Source organism: Camelus dromedarius, chromosome 12 (assembly GCF_036321535.1).
Source record: "Camelus dromedarius isolate mCamDro1 chromosome 12, mCamDro1.pat, whole genome shotgun sequence".
Lineage (NCBI taxonomy): Eukaryota > Metazoa > Chordata > Mammalia > Artiodactyla > Camelidae > Camelus > Camelus dromedarius.
The window spans coordinates 8,015,340-8,036,269 of NC_087447.1; the positions used below are offsets into that span (position 1 = coordinate 8,015,340).

General features: G+C 38.9%; 1 protein-coding gene across 2 annotated transcripts in view; it reads left to right on the forward strand.

Moving 5' to 3' along the window:
* The first annotated feature begins 2,209 nt into the window (after nt 1-2,209).
* ATL3 (atlastin GTPase 3) overlaps nt 2,210-20,930 on the forward strand; it is a 44,092-nt gene continuing 25,371 nt past the window's right edge. The window contains exons 1-5 of one of the 2 annotated variants that reach the window (XM_010994728.3): nt 2,210-2,515; nt 12,555-12,769; nt 12,910-13,053; nt 19,025-19,129; nt 20,097-20,147. In XM_010994728.3, coding sequence (XP_010993030.1) covers nt 2,470-2,515; nt 12,555-12,769; nt 12,910-13,053; nt 19,025-19,129; nt 20,097-20,147 — 561 coding nt within the window. In that variant the 5' untranslated portion in view covers nt 2,210-2,469. Of the gene's footprint in view, nt 2,516-6,521; nt 6,690-12,554; nt 12,770-12,909; nt 13,054-19,024; nt 19,130-20,096; nt 20,148-20,930 lie in introns of those variants that run through there. The other variant, XM_064492225.1, reaches the window with a different exon arrangement.

Sequence of the window (20,930 nt, forward strand, 5' to 3'; positions counted from 1 at the left end):
TACACAGCTAGTGAGCATCAGAGCTAGAATTCAGAGCCAGGTCAGTCTGACCACAAAGCCAGTGGCCTTAACCAAACATGTCTTCCTGTCTCTTCTTCTGGAAAACCACAAGGAGAGCTGAGCCTCTGGTCATACTGCCTGACTCAATTCAGAGTGAGTTGGCTGAAGGCAGGTTCTAATCTACCTCAATCAATATTTAGCATTTTGAATCTCCAGTGTTTTGATGACTCTGGACATTTGAAAAGGAAACAACAAAAACAATAGAAAAGTTTCTCGTTTCAGGGGTTGTTTTCTAAGCTATGACTAAGCCTAAAGTCCACCTATAATTTGTATTGTGTTGTTCCTAATGCCAAAAATGTCTACAATGTATGGGGAAGGTTGATGTGCTAATATTGACCTTCACGACGTTGTATTGAGAAAGATGTAATGTCAGTATTTGCTGGTCACTTCCTGATTGGATGGATTTCAGTGGATCTCGATTGGGAACTCTTAAAATAGGGCAGGGTTTGTTGTTTAAAAGCAAAAATTAGGTATACAGTACTAAAAGAACTAAAAAGTGAGTAAGTGGTGTTAACTGTAACATTTATCTTCTTTATTCATCCATTCAAATAAGTATTTGAATTTCTAATATTTGCTTGGCATTGTTTGAGGCACTAGGAATGTAGCAGTGAACAAAAACAAAAATTCCTATTTGGAATTTATATTCTAGTAGGAAGAGACAGAAAAAAAAAAAGAGAAGTAAAACATGAGTCAGATGGTCAGAAGTCTTATGGAGATGGGGAAGGGGAACATAGAATACCTGGATGTATGCACGATTTTAAATTCTTACACCGTGGGTTGCAAGTTTGTCATGGGTCTCTGGCACCTCTCTCTTTCTGAGCATGTTACATAATGCCTTGGACTTGTGTCACATTTATAGGTCCTGCTTTCTGCACACCCACTGTGAAACCTCGGTAACCTCTGTCCTCATGTTTACTTCTAGTTTCTTGATGACCAGAGTAGGTTTAGATCTAATCTAGACTCAGATCTAGAGCCCGGAGGAGGGTATTCAAATAATCTTGAGAGTCTGCAGAGAATAAGAAGGAAAAGGAGAAAAGAAATCAAAAGAAGACTTGTCTAGGTAAGATTAGGTTGAATTATCTTTACCTCTTCACCTCTGGTCTAATCATTCCGTAAGTAAAAAAAACAGCTCAAGGGGTTGGCAGGGCTAGAGGTAGCTGGAAGGAGGTTCTGGGTAGGTTATAATAGTTAAAGACTGAGGCAGAAGAAAGAAAGTGGAACAATTTGTCGAATGAATAAGGCAATAGTGATGCGAAGAGGTGGTGGTGGGACAGATAATTTAGCCTTGCATAAGCTCCACCTGCCTGCTACTTACCCCAAAGAAAACTGCCCCTACCCCAACAAATATAAAATAACAACATTCTTCAATTGTGACAACTGTCATTTTCCCAATCACATGTGTAATGTGAATAAAAGCATTCTCGGAGAACCCTGTTTTATATTGATCTACTATACAATTTAAGTAGGAGTGTGGTTGCCAAAGCAGCTTCTAAACACGTTTCTGTAAACCTGAGGTTTACAAAAGATGACCATGGCTTACACTGCACAAAGGCAGTGTAAGGAGTTTCACTGGAAGTTCTTACGTTAGCTATTAGAGTGGCGTTAGTGCACCATCAGGTGTGGGCAAGGACGGGAATATGAGGTGAAGCTGACGATGGTGACAATGTCACGTCCTCCTCTCCTTGTGAAGTCAAAATCATTTTAAAAAATAGTTATGCTCACGTCATCCAGGTTTGAGGCCTCCTTCGGACCTTTGGGCAGAGTGTCGCCTACCTATGGCCCCGGCCAGGGTTAAACACCGAAACCGCCTCAAACACAGCGGGTTGGGTTCGAGGCAGGTAATACCAAAGCCTCAGCTCGGGGCCTGGCCACAAGGCTAGGGGGCGGGGCTGGGATCACAGGCCGGTCCGCGCTCGGGCCGGCCATCCCCTCCCCGTACGGCCTGCTGGGAGTTGTAGTTGAGTCGTCGAAGAGCCGTGTCAAGCCCCGCCTTTCTCTTCCACTTCCTCCCGGCCCGCGATGAGTGTGCAGAATGGGGACCGCGGGCGGGTACCCAGAGAGCGTGGGACTACAATTCCCAGCGGACCGTTGCGCCAGTTGCGCAGCCCCAGGTAGCTGGCGGCTCGTGGGGCTCCCGCGCACGCGCACACGCGTCGGGCGGTGGCGGGGTTCCGCCGCGTGCTCTTTCCCGCCCCAGTCCGCACGGCCCCAGCTGCATCCCGGGCTGCTGGTGGATCCTCCCTAACCCACTCTGTGCTCGGTCCCTCGCGGCTTTGCGCGGCCCTCATTCTCCTTAGTTTCTTCTAGAGCCCAGGCCCCGCCCGTTTCCCGCCTCCAGGGCCCCGTTTGTTCCCGCCCCAGCCCGCCCCTCTCTGCGCCCCAGCTCCTTCTGCTGGAGGCGGAGGCTCCATGTTTTCCCCTCAGCGAGCGGTAGCGGCTGCATCGGGAGGAGCAGGTGAGGCGCCCAACTTTCCCCGAGCCCGCCCCGTGGCCACTCCCGCTGCCGTCCCTGCTATATCTCCGAGGAGACTGCACGCCCTCCCCACCGCCCTTCCTGGTCCCGGGTTTGGGACTGCGGTCCCTCGCTGGGGTCCCTTAGTCCCCAAATTCCAGGCGGAGGGCTGCTTGCGGGGCCCGGACGGTTGGGCGCGGGCGGCGCCTTCCTCCGTCCCCGGGGGTCGGGCCCTGTCCCCGGGGGATGCTGTTAGTGCTCCTCGGGGTTGCCGGTGCCAATCTGGCACCTCCCCTCCAATCCTGGGGTAGCCCCGAGGGCCGATGGTCCCCGGGCGGCGTTCTCCCGGGGCGGCGTTCAGAGGTGCGGGCCCCGCCGGCCCGGCCCTGGGCAGAGCCAGGCTCTCGGGGTGCTGCCCCCTCCCTTCCTGGGCTCCTTGCACGCTCGCGGGCTGGGAAACTTGGGTCCAGTGGCTCTGGTCGTGTTAACGGGCCCAGAGGGGACGGTAGATGCTTTCAGCCTCTTTAAAAGCGCTGGAGGGCTGCGAAGCCTCTGAGTTAGAAGCTTTATTTTTATCCTAACGACCTTGAGTCACTGACAAGAAGTATCAGGCGAGTGGATTTTCAACCCACACTTTATCTCCGTAAAGAAGATAAAAGAATGTGGCCTAAATTGATTTTTAGAAAGTTCTTTTAGTACGTTTGGTACGGTACATTGTTCTGTTCTTTTGCTTTCCTGAAGACAGAAAAAAAAAAAAAAGAGTAAAAGTACTAAAAACAAATCGTCCCCATCATGGATACGATTTCATCTGTCATTTTACCTCGCTTTATTCTTGTTTGATGTGTGTGGTCTTGAAATTGCCAGAAGTTTCACTTGCGAAATCTGAAGGCCAAAGGGAAAAAAAAAAAAACAGAACATCGTTTGAAGACCCTTTTAATAAATCCCAGTTCTCGAATTTGAATACGAAGTTGGGTGGAATGTTTTGGGAAAGGGAGAAAAGAACTAATGGATCAAAAACGTGATTTTACATTATGGCTTGCTTTTGGAGAGGCAAAGCTTAACGTAGTTTTAAACTGTGGCAAGTATTTAACATTGCAATGTACTGAATTTCAAATTAGTGCTTTTTTTTTCAGTGCCCACAAAAACGAGCTCATAGTACAGAAATCCCCGTTGCTACTTTAACACCTGTGAAGGAAACGCTTGGCTGAAAAGGATCTCGCCGTAATGAAGCATTACACTAGTAGAGCGGATTGTTTTATTAGCTATTGTTTGTCTCATTGGAGTAATCATAAAATTAAGAAAAGTGATAATAGAGGATAAATGTGACGATGTGTACTAGCATATTGTCTTAGTTCTCACTAAATAGGACTTGTTTAGAATAGGCTTTTTAAAAATTGGTTTTCTATGGTGTAACACATGCACTTTCATTTTTATGATTCCTAAGTCATAGAATAAAGGATATACTCATGCTAATGAGTTAAAATGAAATAATGGAGAATTTTAAGAAGAAATATAAATTCCTTTCTACCTCCTCAGTTCCCCAGTGGTAGTCATTACTCAGTTTGGTCACATATTCTTGGAAGGTTTCTATGAAGTACTTTAGGGAACCCTAGGTTGTGTGAACTTGTTTGAGAACTGGTTTAAAATTTACCGATAATGATGAGGCATGCCTGTTAAAGTTTCTATGGCCTTGTGTTTCATATTGAGAAATTGTTCAAATAACACAACTGTACAGTTTAAAGCTAGTCTGAATTTTAAAAAACATTTTCCTGACTTATCTTTGAGGTTCTAGGAGCATATTCTCTAAAAAAAAAAAAATTGGAGGGGGATTTTTATTTAAAAGCAGAAAAATTTTCTAGTTATTGTAGAACTGTGGTTCTCAGCCCACATGCATGTTAGAATAACTTGGGGTTTTTAAAACCTGCCAATGCTTGGGACCTACATGTTCTGATTTAATTAGTTGAGGGGCCAGGTAACAGTTAAACCCTCAAACCCAAGTAATTTCTATACTAATATATAATTAAATTTCCTTATAGTGGTTGTTTAACTTGAATTGATTTATTACTTGATAAGAAGTATAATTTGTAATAGCAATATCTTTGTACTGGGAAGTTGATGCACTTTAAGCAAATATCTAAAAAGTGCCTTTTATTGGTATGAAGGTTCAAACCAATAAAAGGCAGTCAAAATAGCTTGTTAGAATATTTTAGATATATTTCACAGCTAGAGTATATTACAAAGTAGAAAATAGGCTTTACCGTTGTAGTAGGCGAATAAGTAGATTAACTCTTTTTGTGCCTTGAAATGATGAGGAATCCAAATTAAATATAGTCAATTAAGAAAGTCTTATTCAACTGGAATACAGGTAATTAAAACCTCCAGGTACCCAGATTGATTGTTAGTGGTGTTCTTGTTTGTAGGGAAAAGTCAACTAAGATGCATATTGAATTCATTCTATTAAAAAGATTTCTTTCCTGTAGTATAGCCTGGTATCTTTTTTAGATTCAGCTTGGTCATTGCATTTCTGAATCATTAATACTGTTTAGTCATAATTGATCTTTATAAATCCATGAAACACTATAAAATTCTTAGTTGATAAAGAAAATGTGGTTTTCAGCATTCTTTGCTACTAAAGTACAAAGATTTTCTACAACAGATAAATTGAGAAAAAGCTTCCTCTTGAACCCTTTAATTAATTAGAGGCAAATTTCCTGTACTAAAATTCTGTTTAGTTGGATTTAAATAGTATTTTCACTAAAACACGTTAAGTATGTGTATCTACCAGCATACTGACTGCCTTGAGACAAAATAGTCTTTAAGAGCACTCCCCCACCGTCACCAAAAAGGAGGCACACCCAGCAGGTCTAGAGTTGGCTCAGGGCTTTTGTGTACTTACGGTCACTTAAGATAATGTGTTTTCGCTGGCTTTGTCTGTGAATTAGGAAATTTAAAGACTGCCAGTGAGAACAAGACATGAAGATTGTATGCTTCTGTTTTTGGGTGTGTTGCTTTTGCCCTTTAGAGAACATGGTATTTCAAAAGGAGAGTGGAAAACTCAGGTCATAACTTAATCCTGAGTCATGCACTCTACTCAGTGAAGTATTTCTGTAACTGTAGTTATGATTTGCTTTTTCAGAACTCTCTGGAAAGTAAGGATGAGCACTGAGGCAGGCTGTACCCCAGTGGTTATTAACCCAGGGTGATTTTTGCCTGGTGGGACACTAGCAATGTCTGGAGACATTTTTGGGTCTCATAACCAGAGAGGAGCACTGTTGTATCTCGTGGGTAGGGGCCAGAGATGCTGCTAAATATCCAGCAATGAATGGGATAGCTCCCCACAACAAAGAGTTATCCAGATCAAAATATCAGTGGTGCCGATGTTGAGAAACCCCGGTCTAAACTATTGAATTGATTGACTAGGTTCTGTATGAATCATCTGAAATGGCAGTTGTAATTGCTTTCAATTAACTAGTTGCATTGGATTTATCATTGTTTAGATGGTCTTCTCCAATATTTGAGGGGCATTTAAACTCCACCCCCCGTGATGCTTTTTCTGATAGAACTTACTGCTTAAGATTTATGTTTTCCGTAAGACCGGATAGGTCAATTATGATTCAGTAGTCTCATTTTTTTTCCCATCTACATTTGTTTAACCTGTACAGCTGCTTTTTTTTTTCTTCAGTCCTTTAAAAATTCAGAAATAATTTTAGGAAGAATCAGTGCTGTAATTTGCACAGATCTCTACAAATTTTTTCCCTCTGATAATTAATTTCACGTGTTAGTCTTTCAACTTCATTCTATTTGGGTTGTCTTTGTCATTTTAGTCCAGAGCTAGTCCATTGAGTCCAATTATACAGTGATTATTTGAGTAGACATCCTTAAACCTGTTGGTTAGCCTGGATTATTGTGTGTTGTATCAAAAGTAAAGGATAAGTTAGTATTTTAAAATTAGAAAAAAGGTTGTAGTTCTGCATAAACTATTGGAGTGCTTTTTAATTATCCAAATTTTTCATTGTTTCTACGTACTTTAAAGTGATGGCTAATACAGTATTACTATGAGCTATTTACAGCAACAATCAGAATTGGCAGTATGATGTGATATTTCTACCACTCACCTTTTCTTTTTAAACAGGTTTTAAGTTCATTTAAATGTATACGGATGATAGATATGACTATGGTAAGGCCTTATCTTTGTATGTGTACTAAAATGTCACATCTGTTATTTATATAAATGAACATAGTATATATAGCATAAACTCTTCATATAAATGAACATTAGCTGTTTACATAAATGAGCATTACTGTTGTCTCAGAATGCGTATCTAGACCTTGGAAAATGATTGCTTCACTCAAGGGAGAAGGCATATAGGATTGCCACTTAAGTTTTTTTTTCCCCTTAACTGATACTGGGGATTGAACCCAGGAAGTTGTGCATGCCAAGCATGCAGTCTACCACTGAGCTATAGCCCCCACCCCCTTAATATATATATATTTTAAATGGAGGTACCAGGGATTGAACCCAGGACCTTGTGCATGCTAAGCATGTATACTACTGCTGAGCTATACTTAGCCCCGACTTAAAAGTTCTTCTAGTACCATCCCTCACTGTAAGATCTCCAGAGTATAAGATTCCTAATAAGTGGGAGTAATTTCACTGCAAATGGGAGAACCCTCTCCCCTGCAAAAACAACAACAACAACAACAACAACAACAACAATAAAACCCCCAACAAACCCTCAAGTCTTTGTGTGGTCCTTACTGGGCAAGTTGCTTTGGTGTTTTTATCATCGTAAATTTTGATCTGTTCTTTAGCCAGGCCTATACAATATAAATTAAGCCAAGGCATGAATAGGTTACCCAGCAAGGTTGGCCAGTTTATTAGATGCTCAGGATATTTTCAGTTGTTCAAGAGACATTGAATTTTAGAGTTAGAAAATAGCTTTACCTAACTGCCTGATTTTGTAGAAGAAACTGAGACACAGAGAGGTAAAATGATTTACTCATGCTGTTATAGTTAGTACAAAACCAGGCCTAAGGGGTAGGGGAGTAGCTCAGGGGTAGAGTGTGTGCTTAGCATGCACCAGGTCCTGAGGTCAATCCTCAGTATCTCCAAACAAACAAACAAACAAAAACCAAAACCAAAAAACAAAACTGGGCCAAGAAGTCTGATCTTTTCTGATTGTTAGGGGAAGCCCTTTATCCTGAACATATTGCCTCATGAGCATAATAACCTTTGCCAAAACAGGAGCTTAAGTCATGGAAGGAAGAAATGAAAGGGTTTGGTGGCATGTTGCACATGGGAGTCAGGGAAAATGTGGAGGCTGAAAGGTGGAGATTTCAGAGAAGTGGAGTAACTGAGAGGATTCATTTTGATGACACTAAATGTAGACTTACAGAATTGTTAGTACTGAAAGGGTTGCTAGAGGTTAAATCTTAACTCATTTTACTGTTGAGACTGAAGACTAGACATGCCCAGAATCACACAGGTTGTTGTTGGTAGAACTGGAGTAGGAACTTGTCTCCTGACTCTTCTACCCATATATTTCTACATAATACACCTCTGAGAGTGAGCTGTTGGGTAGAATATCCAGGTGAATTGTCCCTTAGGCAGCTATACATTTGGACCTAAATGCAGGTTAGAAATTAATGAAGTTGCATCACCAAACTGGAAGGTGTAGGGAAATTATTAGAATAAAGAGCTCATCCAGGGAGTGGATGAGAACTGCACCGGGCTGAAGCAGATGCTAGTGTGCATCACAGGAAGCTGAAAAGGAGGACCAGTGAAAGGGGTGATAGAGAGGCTGGGAGAGAACTAGGAGTGTGCACTTTGGCTGAGTCCAAATGTTTTAAGAAGTTTTAGAAGTGGGTGGTGTTTTGTCACAGGTGTAAGCTTGAATGGGAATGAAGAAAGTCCTGTTGGTTTTGGCAGGAGGTCACTGATGAACTTGAGAACAGTTTCAACAGAGAGATTGGGAGGAAGGTCAGAATGGAAGGTGATAAGAAGGGAAGAGGGGGATTAGTGGATGAAAACATACCTTCAAGGAGTTTGACAATGAAAGAGACTGGGAGGAAGAAGTTGACTTTTTTTTGAGGTTCTTTGCATGTACTGTTAGGTTTAGTGTTCACAATACTAGGAAGTTATTATTCTTCTATGGTAGATACTGGGGCTGATTCTAACAGTTTCTCTACCTCCCAGGAGTACCCAATCTGGGTGATAAATCATAATTACAACATACTATTTTAATGAGTGAAATAATAGTATGTACAAGGTTTTAGTGGAAATAGGAAAGTGGGTTTACTGTGGAGTCCCTGTTCTATGTCAGACACTGTGCTTTGAGCTGGGTATTAGATTTATCAATAAATGGAGCCACAAATGATTAGAAATTTATCTGCAATCACATTGGGACTAAGTGATGGAGTTTGTTCATTTATTCCATAAATATTTATTGGATGTCTACTACATGTGGGCACCATTCTGCATCTTGGGGGATATAGCATTAACAAAAGAGACAAAAATGTCTGATTTCATGGAGCTTACATTCTATAGGGGAGAAAGTAAGGAATCAAGCCCTGCCCTGTCTTGATTGCTTTTCAGTGTACCATGTAAAGTGGTAGGCTCTGAGAGGGAAGTGAAGGTAAGTGTTGAAGGATGAGCACGTGTTTTGCCTGGAGTCAGGCAGAAGCAGCATTTCAGGCAGTGGGAACAAATGGTCGAATATGCTGTACATCTGAAATTTTGGAATCAAGACAGGACAGGACCTGAATCCTCTTTTCCGGGAGGAAGACCAATGAGAATAAATCTACCTGGGAGAATGAGGAGAATAAAGAATTAGAGGAACGAAGGCAGTAGGGAGAATAATGATAGGCTTTGACTTACAGGATGGAGACGAGCTTTGAGCCGTCAATCCATAAAATGTTTCCGCTAGCTTTTTATACGATTGCTATCAGGATACTGTCAGGATACGTGTATGTACTGTAATGAAGGCGGTCCGCCCTAAGGGATGAGGTGACATCGTCAGTGCAACACTTGGGGATGATGACTTGCATGATCAATCTAACAGACAAGAAAGGTTGGAAAGTGGCATGGCCAAAGGAGAGGGCCCTAAGGTTTTGATTAAGGAATCTAAGGGACTGGGGAGTCTGAGATGTGAGGAAAATCAAATCAGCAAAGGACATTTACATGATATCTAGAAAGGAGTGAAAAGAAATAAAGTTTTTACTTGGACAATCAGTAATATAGTCCTATTAGGAAGTAAGAGATGAAGATGTTGTGAAAAGTGAGCAGCTCTATTTAAGCTGACTTACAGTTCATATGTATAGTTCAGAATGATTTTTCGCTTAAGTGGATCCAAACCAAAGGAAAAAGGTCTTTTAAAATCCGATATGCCCAGTATATAGTTGAGGAGGAATGCAGAATCACCCCAGTTCCCCCAACTAAACATAGCCTGGTTCTCTTCATTTTCACTGTGCTATAGGCAGAAAGAGGAAGAGATGAGTGAAGGCTTTATCACTTTTTTTTTTTTAACTGTCCTCAGTGATCTTCAGCTTCTCTTGAAGTGCAATTCATTGTGTCCAACTGCAGACATTTTTGTCCTTAGAATATTCTGTCTTATTTGTAGCCCAGGTAACCTTATCTTCCATGCCTGTTGCCCTGACAATACCACCTGCATCCCTAGGGTGGTAGCCTTCAACTGTATTACAGAGCATATCATTCATTCTTTTTACAGTTGTTAATTGTCTGCCTGCTATGTGCCAGTACATTCATGTTGCTCAGTAAGCTTTCATAGTGAAATAGATGAAACTGAAAGAGCCAGTGTCATGAGCTTAGTTGTGAAGTCCTGGGAAACTCTTGTATTGGTTGCTAAGTTTAACTGTTTCTCATAGAGCCTCCAATTAAGTGATTTAAACAAGGTAGACATTTTTCTTTCACATGAAAGTGAACCAGCGTGGCAGTTCTGCTACACAAAGTCCTCAGCCCTACCTCCAGTATTCCTGGGGTGTTGCCCCTCATGTGCGTGGTCTAGGGGAACTTGCTCTAACTTTTGCATCAAGCCAGCAGAAAGTGGGGAAATGCCTGATCTGGAAGTTGCTGTATCATTTCCAGTCAGAGCTTAGTCACCTAGTGATACCCTGCGTATAAGGTTGGGTTGGAAGTGTGTTTCTTTTGAACAGTTATATGCCCAGCTGAAAAATCTACTACCATAGCAGGAGGAGAAAAATGAATATTGGAAGAGCAACCAGCCATTTCAGGAACTTCGGTACTGCTTTGATTACTTCTCAGTACTGAACCCTGTGGCTTATCCGTAAGGTCTCAATAAATTGTTCTCATTTGTTCTTTCATATGAAAGATTGAAGGTCTTCAGGTCCTGGATTCACCTGCTGTTATGGCAATAAGAAGAACCCTAAGAGATTATTTTAAAAAAAATGTTTCTTTTTTATCCAGACAATAATGGGAAAGCAAAGTATTACTATACATTTATTACAATGATAGCATGACATTTAATCTATATTTATAAACGTTTTCCACTAGTCTGCAAAAAATTAAAAAGGGGGCAAGAACCCTTTTGTTGCTGTCTGATACTCTAAGTATAAAAAGTGAGCAGCAATTCCCATAGCTTAAAGAGTGGAGTCTGGCAGTCGATCTGTTTTGTCGACTTCGCTGTGATCATGCAGCCTTCAGTGCTTCCCGGACCACAGTGTTTCTGGGACCATATATGTGATTTTGGTCATAACTGCCTCCCTGTCCTGTGCCCTACTTAGTATTTGTCCTTCAGGTTACTTTAAATTGATTCTTTTCTTAACTTAACTTCTTTCTAAGCAATAGTCCATTAAGACATGGTTTTGCTTCCTAATATACATTAAAATATATCATTATTAACATAAAACAAATTTCATTTTAACTTCCTAAAAAATACCTACTTTAGTACCAGTGGTACATACTCACACTTAGGGAAATAGTGCTTTGCCTCATTTCATAGACCCCACGGCTGGTTTTTTGTAAACTTTCCATAAATCCATATAGCTACTATGTGGCTCTGAATTTCTAAGAATCAGTATCTTTGGACTTTAAACTCTAGTAGGGAAACTACTAGTTAGTGCTTAATTTTGAGCTAAAGAATTAGTTGCCGCTAAGACTCTAACTAGGTTATTAAGAGCGATCTGTAAAACATAGCCACCTAAAGATCTTTTCAAGCTTTTCTCCAGACCTGTTGGGCAAGATGTTAACTTTTGTAAGCCTAGGTTTCTTTATTTTTAAAATGGAGCATTATTATTTACTTCATGGGGTTGTTCCGAGGATTATATAAAATTGTGTGTAAAAGGCTTAGCATTGCCAGGAACCCTTTCTACTGTTGGTGGATGGTTTATTTCCAGTTTTAGACCATTTTGAATAAAGTTAATGTGAGCATTCTTGTATATATGCCTTTTGGTGGACATACACATTTATTTCTCTAAGGTATGATCATGGTTATCTGTAGTTTTTAGTAGATACTGTAAACAGTTTTTCAAAGTGGTTATAATCCCATCAGAAGGTACAAGAATTCCAGTTGTACTCCAATCGCTACTACAGTTTTTGTCAGTATTTTAAATTTTAGCCATTCTGATGGGCAAGCAGTGGTATCATTATGGTTTGAATTTGCGTTTTTATAAGTAATGATATGGAAGCATCTTTTCATATGATTGTTGACCATTTGGATAACCTTTTTTAATGAAGTGCCCATTTACAATATTTTGCCCATTACTGTTTTTAAAATGAGAGTAATTGTCTTTTTCTTGTGGATTTCTATAATGATTCTAGATTCGAGTCTTTTGGATTTAGGTGTTATGAGTATTTTCTCCTAGCCTGTGACTTGCATTTTTACTCCCTTAATGATGTCTTTTAATGAACAAAAATTCTTAATTTTAATGAAGTCTGATTTGTCATTTTTTTTTCTTTTATGGTTAGTGCTTTTGTGCCCTGTTTAAGAAGTTTTTACTCTTCCCATGTTAAAACATACATATTAAAAAATATTTGAAACTAATTTTTTTCTCTGCCACAACATAGGTGATGCTATGGAGAGTGGAAAGCCTGGTCCAGTGCAGGTTGTTTTGGTTCAGAAAGACCAACATTCCTTTGAGCTAGAAGAGAAAGCCTTGGCCAGCGTCCTCTTACAGGACCACATCCGAGACCTCGATGTGGTGGTTGTGTCAGTGGCTGGTGCCTTCCGAAAGGGCAAGTCCTTCTTTCTGGACTTTATGCTACGATACTTATATTCCCAGGTAAGGTAGAATTGTTTCATTTCAAATTAGAAAGCGAGACTTTTATGTCCAAAAGAGCAAAATAAGCTCATGAATTATCCTTGATGTGTAAAGTTACTCAAAATTTAAGATTCAGTGGAAATTTCTTATTTCTTCTGTAGAAGGAAGGTGGCCATTCAAATTGGTTGGGTGACCCAGAAGAACCGCTGATGGGATTTTCTTGGAGAGGGGGCTCTGACCCAGAAACCACTGGGATTCAGATCTGGAGTGAAGTTTTCACTGTGGAGAAGCCAGGTGGGAAGAAGGTAAGGAAGAAAAAGACTTAGAAACTAACAAACACAACAAAATCAGAACTTTAATGTGTAGTCGGATAATCCAATTAAAAAATAATTTTTATCAAAATGATATAAGTGCAGGTTTAAAAATAATGCATGCAGGTCAAATAGTAATATAAGGCTTCTGATGAAAAATAGCCATCAGATGCCCTAGTCTTCCCTCTGCTCATTTTCATGTCCCAGAGGCGAATGCTCTCAGCTGTTTTAGATGTTCCTTCTGTTCTTTACACTCCACTCCTGTGTGGGCTGCACAGACCTGGCTGCCATTATCTGGGAGCTGAGCAGAGAAGGGGCTCTGGGTGGGGGGGTCTCCCAGTTCAGAAGGTGAGCATTCACTCCCCTTACCTCCCCTTCTATCAGGGTGCCTCACCCCATCTCATGGAGCCAGTAAGCTACCGTTGCAGTGCTTCTCCTCAGATTTCTTTGTAAGGGTCAGCAGGGGCAGGTCATGTGTGGAAGAGGGGACCTAGGGGGTACGACTGTTTCTTAAAAGACTTTAACCCACTGTTTCTTTTTTTTTTTAATTAAAAAAATTTTTTTTTGTTTTTAATGAAATGGTTTCATTACATATTCAAAAACTACTAAATACACAAAATTCTGCATGCTAAATATTAAAATCAGATATTTTAAGTGATCATAAACTAATCATGTCAAACCCACTGTTTCTGATTTTTAGCCCTGCCCTAAAGCATGCCTTCACAGCTGTTTGTACCTATCATTTCTGAGTCTTTCCAGGGCTTAAGGTTTCAAATCCCCCATTCAGGTTGTTCAGTTTCAGCCTTTTCCTAGATGCTAAGTCAGTCAATATTTTGGGAGCTGGAGAGTTGACGCATGACTCTTGATCACTGTTTTTATAACTTCTATTCTTTTTCCTTATAAATTTCCTTATTAATTTATTTAATATTTTATTTTTCTTTTAACATTTTATTTCTCTTTTTTTTTAAAGTGAGGTTTCAGGAGAGAGGTATATTGGAAAACCCACTAATTTCTGTTTTAATGCGTGGATACACATACTCAAAAGATGTGTAGCAAAATGGGGAGATTATCACACAATTTTTTAAAGAAAATGTAGGAGAATAAAGAGTTATTGAAATATAATATTAGAAACAAACAAACAGAAACTCCAAAAGGAAAACAAATGTAATATTAGAAACTTTTTCATGAAGAAGTTTTAGATACTATTTTGTACAACCTTTACTTTTTGAGCAGTTTTACTGAGATAGAATTGACTTTTCGTTTCTCCCCTCCCAGCTTTTGTGCTTTTGTCACTGATTTTACTTTAAGAACATGTTTTTATTTTTGTTTAAATGGTCAGTTATCTTTTAAAGATAAATAATAAGAAAAAAGCTGTATATTCACCCATATAGTTACCAATAACTACCCTTCACTTTTTGTGTCCCTGTTTCTATTTTTTGTGTCTGTTTTTCCTTCTGCCTGAAGGACTTTCTTTAATATTTCTTGTAGTGCTGCTCTCCTGCTGCTGAATTCTGGCTTTCATATGTCTGAAAAGTATTTTGTCTTTGTTTTGAAAATATTTATGCTGGGTGTAGGATTCTAGGCTGACAGCTTTGTTTTTCAGTGCCTCGGAGATGTCGCTCCCCTGCCTTTTAGCTGACACGGTTTCTGCTGAGAAATCTGCTGTTATCTTTGTTCTTGTGTGTCGAACGTGTCTTTTTTCTGTCTGGTTGCTTTTAAGATTTTTTTCCCTTTATCGTTTGTTTAAAGCGATTTAATTGTGATGTCTCTTTGTATAGTCCTCTTAATGTTTCTTGTGTTTGGATTTGTTGAGCTTTTCGAATCTGCAGGTTTATAATTTTTATAGAATTCAGACATTCTGGGGGCCATTATTTCTTCAAATTTTTTTGTCCCTTATTCCCTGTAGGGACACTATTACATGTATGTCAGGCTGCCTGAAGTTGTCCCATAGCTCATGATGCTCTGTTTTAAAGTTTTTATTTCTCTCTCTGTTTCCTTTTGGACAGTTACTATTACTAGGTCTTCTAGTTCACCAATCTTTATAATCTGCTGTTAGTCCCATCTAGTGTGTTTTTCATTTCAGATATTGTGATTTTCATCTTTAGAAGTTCATTTTAGGTCTTTTATGTCACTTCTTAACTTTTTGAATATATGAAATATAGGTATATAGAATACTGTTTTAGCATCATTTTCTGTTAATTTTAACATCTGTGTCAGTTCTGGGTTAGTTTTAATTGAATTTTCTCCTTATTTGGGTCTTATTTTTCTGATGCTTTGAATGCCTAAAGATTTTTGATTGATATCAGATGTGTGAATTTTACCTTGTTGGGTGTTGGGGTTTTTTTGTATTCCTACAAAATGCTGAGCTTGTTAAGGGATGCAGTTAAGAAATTTGGAAGCTATTGGATCCTTTTTGGTCTTTCTTTTAAATTTTAAGGTTTATTAAATGGGACAAGAGCTGTGTTTAATCTAGAGCTATTTATTTCTTACTACTGAGGCAAGATTCTAGAATTCTGTATTTTCTCAACTCAGGGAATCTGTTGGATCTGCCTGGGTTCCTTCTCCTGTGGCTTAGCCAGTTAGCTGAGCCAACTGAAGGGCTCACCTCATCCGTTTCCTTTCTCTCGAGGATCATTATCTTCTGTTACCTGATGTCCAGTGTCTTGAGTATATGTACAGATTTAGTTTTAGCTTTACATGTGTGTATATTTGGTCATAGTGTAAAATATATTTCTTACTGTGGGTTCCAGTTAAAAACACTAAAAAGCCACCCTGAGGTGGAATTGCTGGGTCTGAGAATGCCCATTTCCCCTTTTTTCAGCTGTTACCAAATTGTTCTTGCAGGTGGTTGTGGCATTTTGCTGTTCCACTACATGTTAAGAGAACACCATTTCCCCCCGATAAGCAGCACTTTAGGTATACATATGACTCCTGTTCCTCAAAGAGCTTCTCTTTTGTATTTCTCCTTGTTTTCTCTATTTAGACTCATTTTTCTAGTTTGCAGATGCAATGATTTTCTCTTTTTCACTGAGGTATAATTCACATACCATAAAATTCATCCTTTAAAAGTATGTTAGCCAGCAGTTTTTAGTACACGCACAAGGCTGTGCAAGCATTGCCATCTAATTCCAGAACATTTTCATCACCCCAAAAAGAAACCCAGTACCTGTTAACGGTCACCCCCTACTACCCTCTCCCCCCAGCCCCTGGTCACTGGTGATCTGCTTTCCGTCTCCACGTTTGCCATTTCATACAAATGGAGTCATGTAAGGTATGGATCTTTTGTGTGGCCTCCCCAACCCAGCCCAGTGCCCTCAGAGGCCATCCATGACATGTGTCAGTACTTGACTCCTTTCCATGGTGGAGTAATATTCTATTGTATGATTATGCCACATTCATCAAAGGACATTTAGGTTGTTTCTATATTTTGACTACTGTTAATAATGCTGCAGTGTACATGGGAGTGCAGAAATCTCTTCAAGATTCTGATTTGAATTCTTTTGGGTGTGTACCCAGCAGTTAGATTGCTGGATCATAAGATAGCTTCAGTTTTAGTTTTTTGGGGGAATCTCCATATTACTTTCCATAGTGGCTGAACCATTTTGTATTCCCATCAATAATGTCCAAGTGTTCCAGTTTCTCTACATCTCTACATCCAATGCTTAATATCTCTTTTTTTTTTTTTGCTGATAGCTTTAATAGGTATGAGATAGTGTCTAATTGTGGTTTTGATTTGTATTTTTCTCATGATGAGTAATATTGTGTACCTTTTCATATACCTGTTGGCCATTTGCATATCTTCTTTGAAAAAATGTTTATTCAAGTCCATAACCCATTTTAAAAACTGGATTATTATTATTGTTTTTTGCTACTAGGCTTTAGAGTAAGCATGTGTTTTCAGTTCTCTTGGGCATACACCTAGGAGTGGAGTTTTGGGGTCACTTGGCAATACTGTATCTAACCTTTCAGAAATAGCCAACCTGTTCCCCGAAGCACCCTACATTCTTACCAGCCATGCGGGAGGCTTCAGTCTTGCTACATCCTTGCCACACTTGATATCGTTCGTCTTTTTGATTATAGTATGTGTGAAGTGGTATCTCTCATTGTGGTTTTGATTTGCATTTGCATTTCCTTAATGACTAATGTTGTTAAGAATCTTGTCATGTAGCCGTTTGTATATTTTGTTAGGAGAAATGTCTGTTTAAATCAAATTCAAATCCAGTTTTTAGTTGCATTATTTGTCTTATTATTGTGGAGTTCTTTATATGTTCTGGATACTAGACCCTCATCAGATATGTGATTTGCAATTATTTTCTTCCATTTTGTGGGTTGTCTTTTTGCTTTCTTCAGAGTATTCTTTGATATACCAAAGTTTTTAATTATGATGAGTTTCAATTTGCCTTTTTTGTTTGTGCTTTAAGTGTCATATCTAAGAAACTACTGCTTTGGGGCAACAAAGATTTACATCTGTGTTTTCTCCTGTGAGTTTTGTGGGTTTTGCTCTAATATTTAGGTATTTGATCCATTTCAGTTAGTTTTTGTATATGATGTGAGGTAGAGATCCAACACCATTTTTTGGCATGTGGAACTTCACTTGCCCTGGCCATGGCTAAGCTTTATTGGTCATTTAGTTTGACAGTATCCTCTTCACAAAACAGCTAAAGTGTGGGTAGGATAAAATTGCCTTCTATGTGTGTCATTAGATGTTAGTGTATTCAGGCTAGAAACTTGAATTGATCTTTTTTTCTGCATAGTACTTTCTTTTGCTTGAGTTTATACCATATCTATTTGACTACAGTAGTGGGTTGGGTATATGAGAATAAACTCATAGGTATATAATGTGATTAATGAAACCTGATAATATAAAGTGATAATCTTATTTCTAAGAATAAAATTATTCTTTACCTTTTCTAAGTAATAAAATTTTTTCGTTTGTATTTGTTACCATAAATCTTACTTAAAAGTGTTTTTGATTAGGGCATTTCTCTTCTTGGACTCAATAGAGCTTCATGGAAAAATTCTCTTCTGGCTTTTGCAAATGATATAGGTATTGGTAAAGAACCAGGCACTTGCTGATGAATTTACTAATTTTTCTGAACATATTAATTAAACCCTGTTCTCTTTTGGAACCAGTTATGCATGGGTTTGAAAAGTTTTGTTTTTTTAATTACATGACTGAAAATTACAGCAAGTTGTATAAGGATAATAAGGTCTTATATCTTATTTAACATTTTGTATAAATCTCACTTCTAAGGTGGGAATGAGTCAATTAGGTTCTTTTCAGAAAGCCTGAGGCTTCATGAAGCCTAGTTACGTCGAGTGCAGGGATAGCCTAGATTCTCTTGCTTTCATTTGGCATCTCTGGTATGCTCTTTCTTTCATAATGATTGAAAAAAATGTTCATTTTCTTTTATCAAACAACCAGAAAACCCTAGAGATTTGAGAGAAGAATACAGCCTTGCAGTTAAATGCCAAAAATATCCCAGGCCATATGTTTCATTTTTTTGGATTAAGCCTAAGTTTAAACCAAGTCAGTTAGTATTTAAAATTTTTTTTTCAACGACAAAAAACATCCAGATGACTGGTTTGGAAAGTGAGCCAGCTGGCTTCAACTTGCAGCTGTTTTGATTGTTAGAGCAGTTTTCCCCTCCTTTCATATTGCTCTGTACACCTGTTATATATCATCTCACCAGGTCAGAGCAGATAATCTTCTACAGCAAAATTCTCTGGTCAAAAAACAAGGTGCCTAAATACTTACATTTATTTAAAAAAAAAAAATCTGTGAGTGGACCTGTACAGTTCAAACCTGTTGTTCAAGGGTCACCTGTAATTCTTTTCTGATAGACCCTATAAGCAGGTGCTTAAGCCTCATTTAAATGTTATCTGCACTTCTAAATTTCCCCTTGTGTTTTGCCCTTTTCACTTTAACATGTTTTGTTTGTATTTTCTTTCTTTTTTTTTGTAGGTTGCAGTTGTTCTGATGGATACCCAGGGGGCGTTTGACAGCCAGTCCACAGTGAAAGATTGTGCTACCATCTTTGCTCTAAGCACCATGACTAGTTCTGTTCAGGTAAAAACCACTTGACTAGGAAAAAAGTTTGTAGAAGAAATAAAGAGAATACATCTAGTTTCAGTTATTGTTCTGTTATCAGAATTCCTATGGTGACATGTAAATGTTCTTTTTAGGCTGCAAATGTAAGTTAAGCTCTTAGAAGCTCAAGAAGGAGCCTAAACTTTTATTTTTCCACTTTGGTCATAAATATATACAAAATACTCCAAGAAAAGTCTGAAAAATGGACATTGAAATTAATTCAGTAACATTATATAGGAAATGTAGATTTGGTAAGAGTTTAAGAAAACTATATTTTAAACTATAAAGGAAGAATTATGTAATTTCAACCTTATATGCATAGTTTTCCAGAAGACAGATAGTATTACTGTTTGATCAGACCGTATTTTTTTTTAAACCCACGTAGACCATTTTAATAACAAGTGGTGTATAAAATACAATGAAGTGTAGATGTTATTTATATGTGGAATATGGAAAACAAAACAAATGAACAAATATAACAAAACAGAAACAGAGTCATAGATACAGAGAGCAAGCAGGTGGTTGCCAGAGGGGAGTTGGGGGGGGGTGAGAAACAGGTGAGGAAGACTAAGAGGCACAAACTTCCAGTTACAAAATAATTGAATCATCAGTATGAAAGGTCCAGTGTTGGGTATATAGTTAATAATAATGTAATATCTTTGTATGGTGACAGATGATAACTTGATGTATCATGGTGATCATTTTGTAATGTATAGAGATAACAAGTCACTGTGTTGTACACCAGGAACTAACATGGTGTTGTAGGTCAATTTTACTTCAAAAACAAACTCATAGATAAAGAGATCAGATTTGTGGTCACCAGACAGACTTCATATTCTTACATGCAGACCTTTAATTGTACAAAGCTTCTGTTCAGTGCTTTAGGCTTATTTGGGATTCGTTTGAAGTAAGGTAGAGTATATCAACCTGATTTTTTGTTTCCCAGATTTATAATTTGTCCCAGAACATTCAGGAAGATGATCTTCAACAGTTACAGGTATTTATTCCTCATAAAAATGTAAATGTATCATTTAAAAGTTTTAAGACTTCACAACTGAGTAGTTTTAGCAAAAGACTGAAATGTAGAGGAAAGTTTTGAGTTCATGGTATCCTGCACTCTGTATCTGTTGCTGGGGTGGTCAGGGAAGGCCTTACTGAGTTGAGCAGGGAACCTAAGAAATTGAGTGGGTAAATCCTGCAGATACATCTGAGGGAAAGTGGTGCAGGGGAGGGAACAGCAGGAAGAAAGACCCTGAGGTGGAGCGTGCTTGGTGGGATCCAGGAACAGTGAGGGAGCCAGTGGGTGGGATTGCGGGGTGAGACAGGAGGAGGCTCGTGCTGAAGTCAGAGAGACGTTCAGCTTCCAGTATTCGCTGCCATTGTAAGGACTTGGGCTTTTCCTCTGGTTGAGATAGGGCCATGTTTTGATCAGAGGGGTGGTACTATTTGACATTTTAAAAGGATCACCCTGGCTATTGTGTTCAGAATAGATTTTTAGAGGCACAAGGGTGCATTCAGTGAGACTGGTTATGAAGTTAATGTAATAATTCAGGTGAAATTAAATAAGCTTAATATTTATAAAGTGCATAGGATCATGTGCCTGAAAAATAGTATGTGTTTAATAACTGCTAGCCATTATTTATTGTACCTATTACTACTACTGTTATTAGTCATTGTCTTCTCTTCTCCATAGCAGCAGTTTTTATATGTTTTTCCTGTAAAATCCTCTTTGTTGGATATTCCAGAGTTGAATGCAACCTGGCGTGCTTCTCTAATTCCA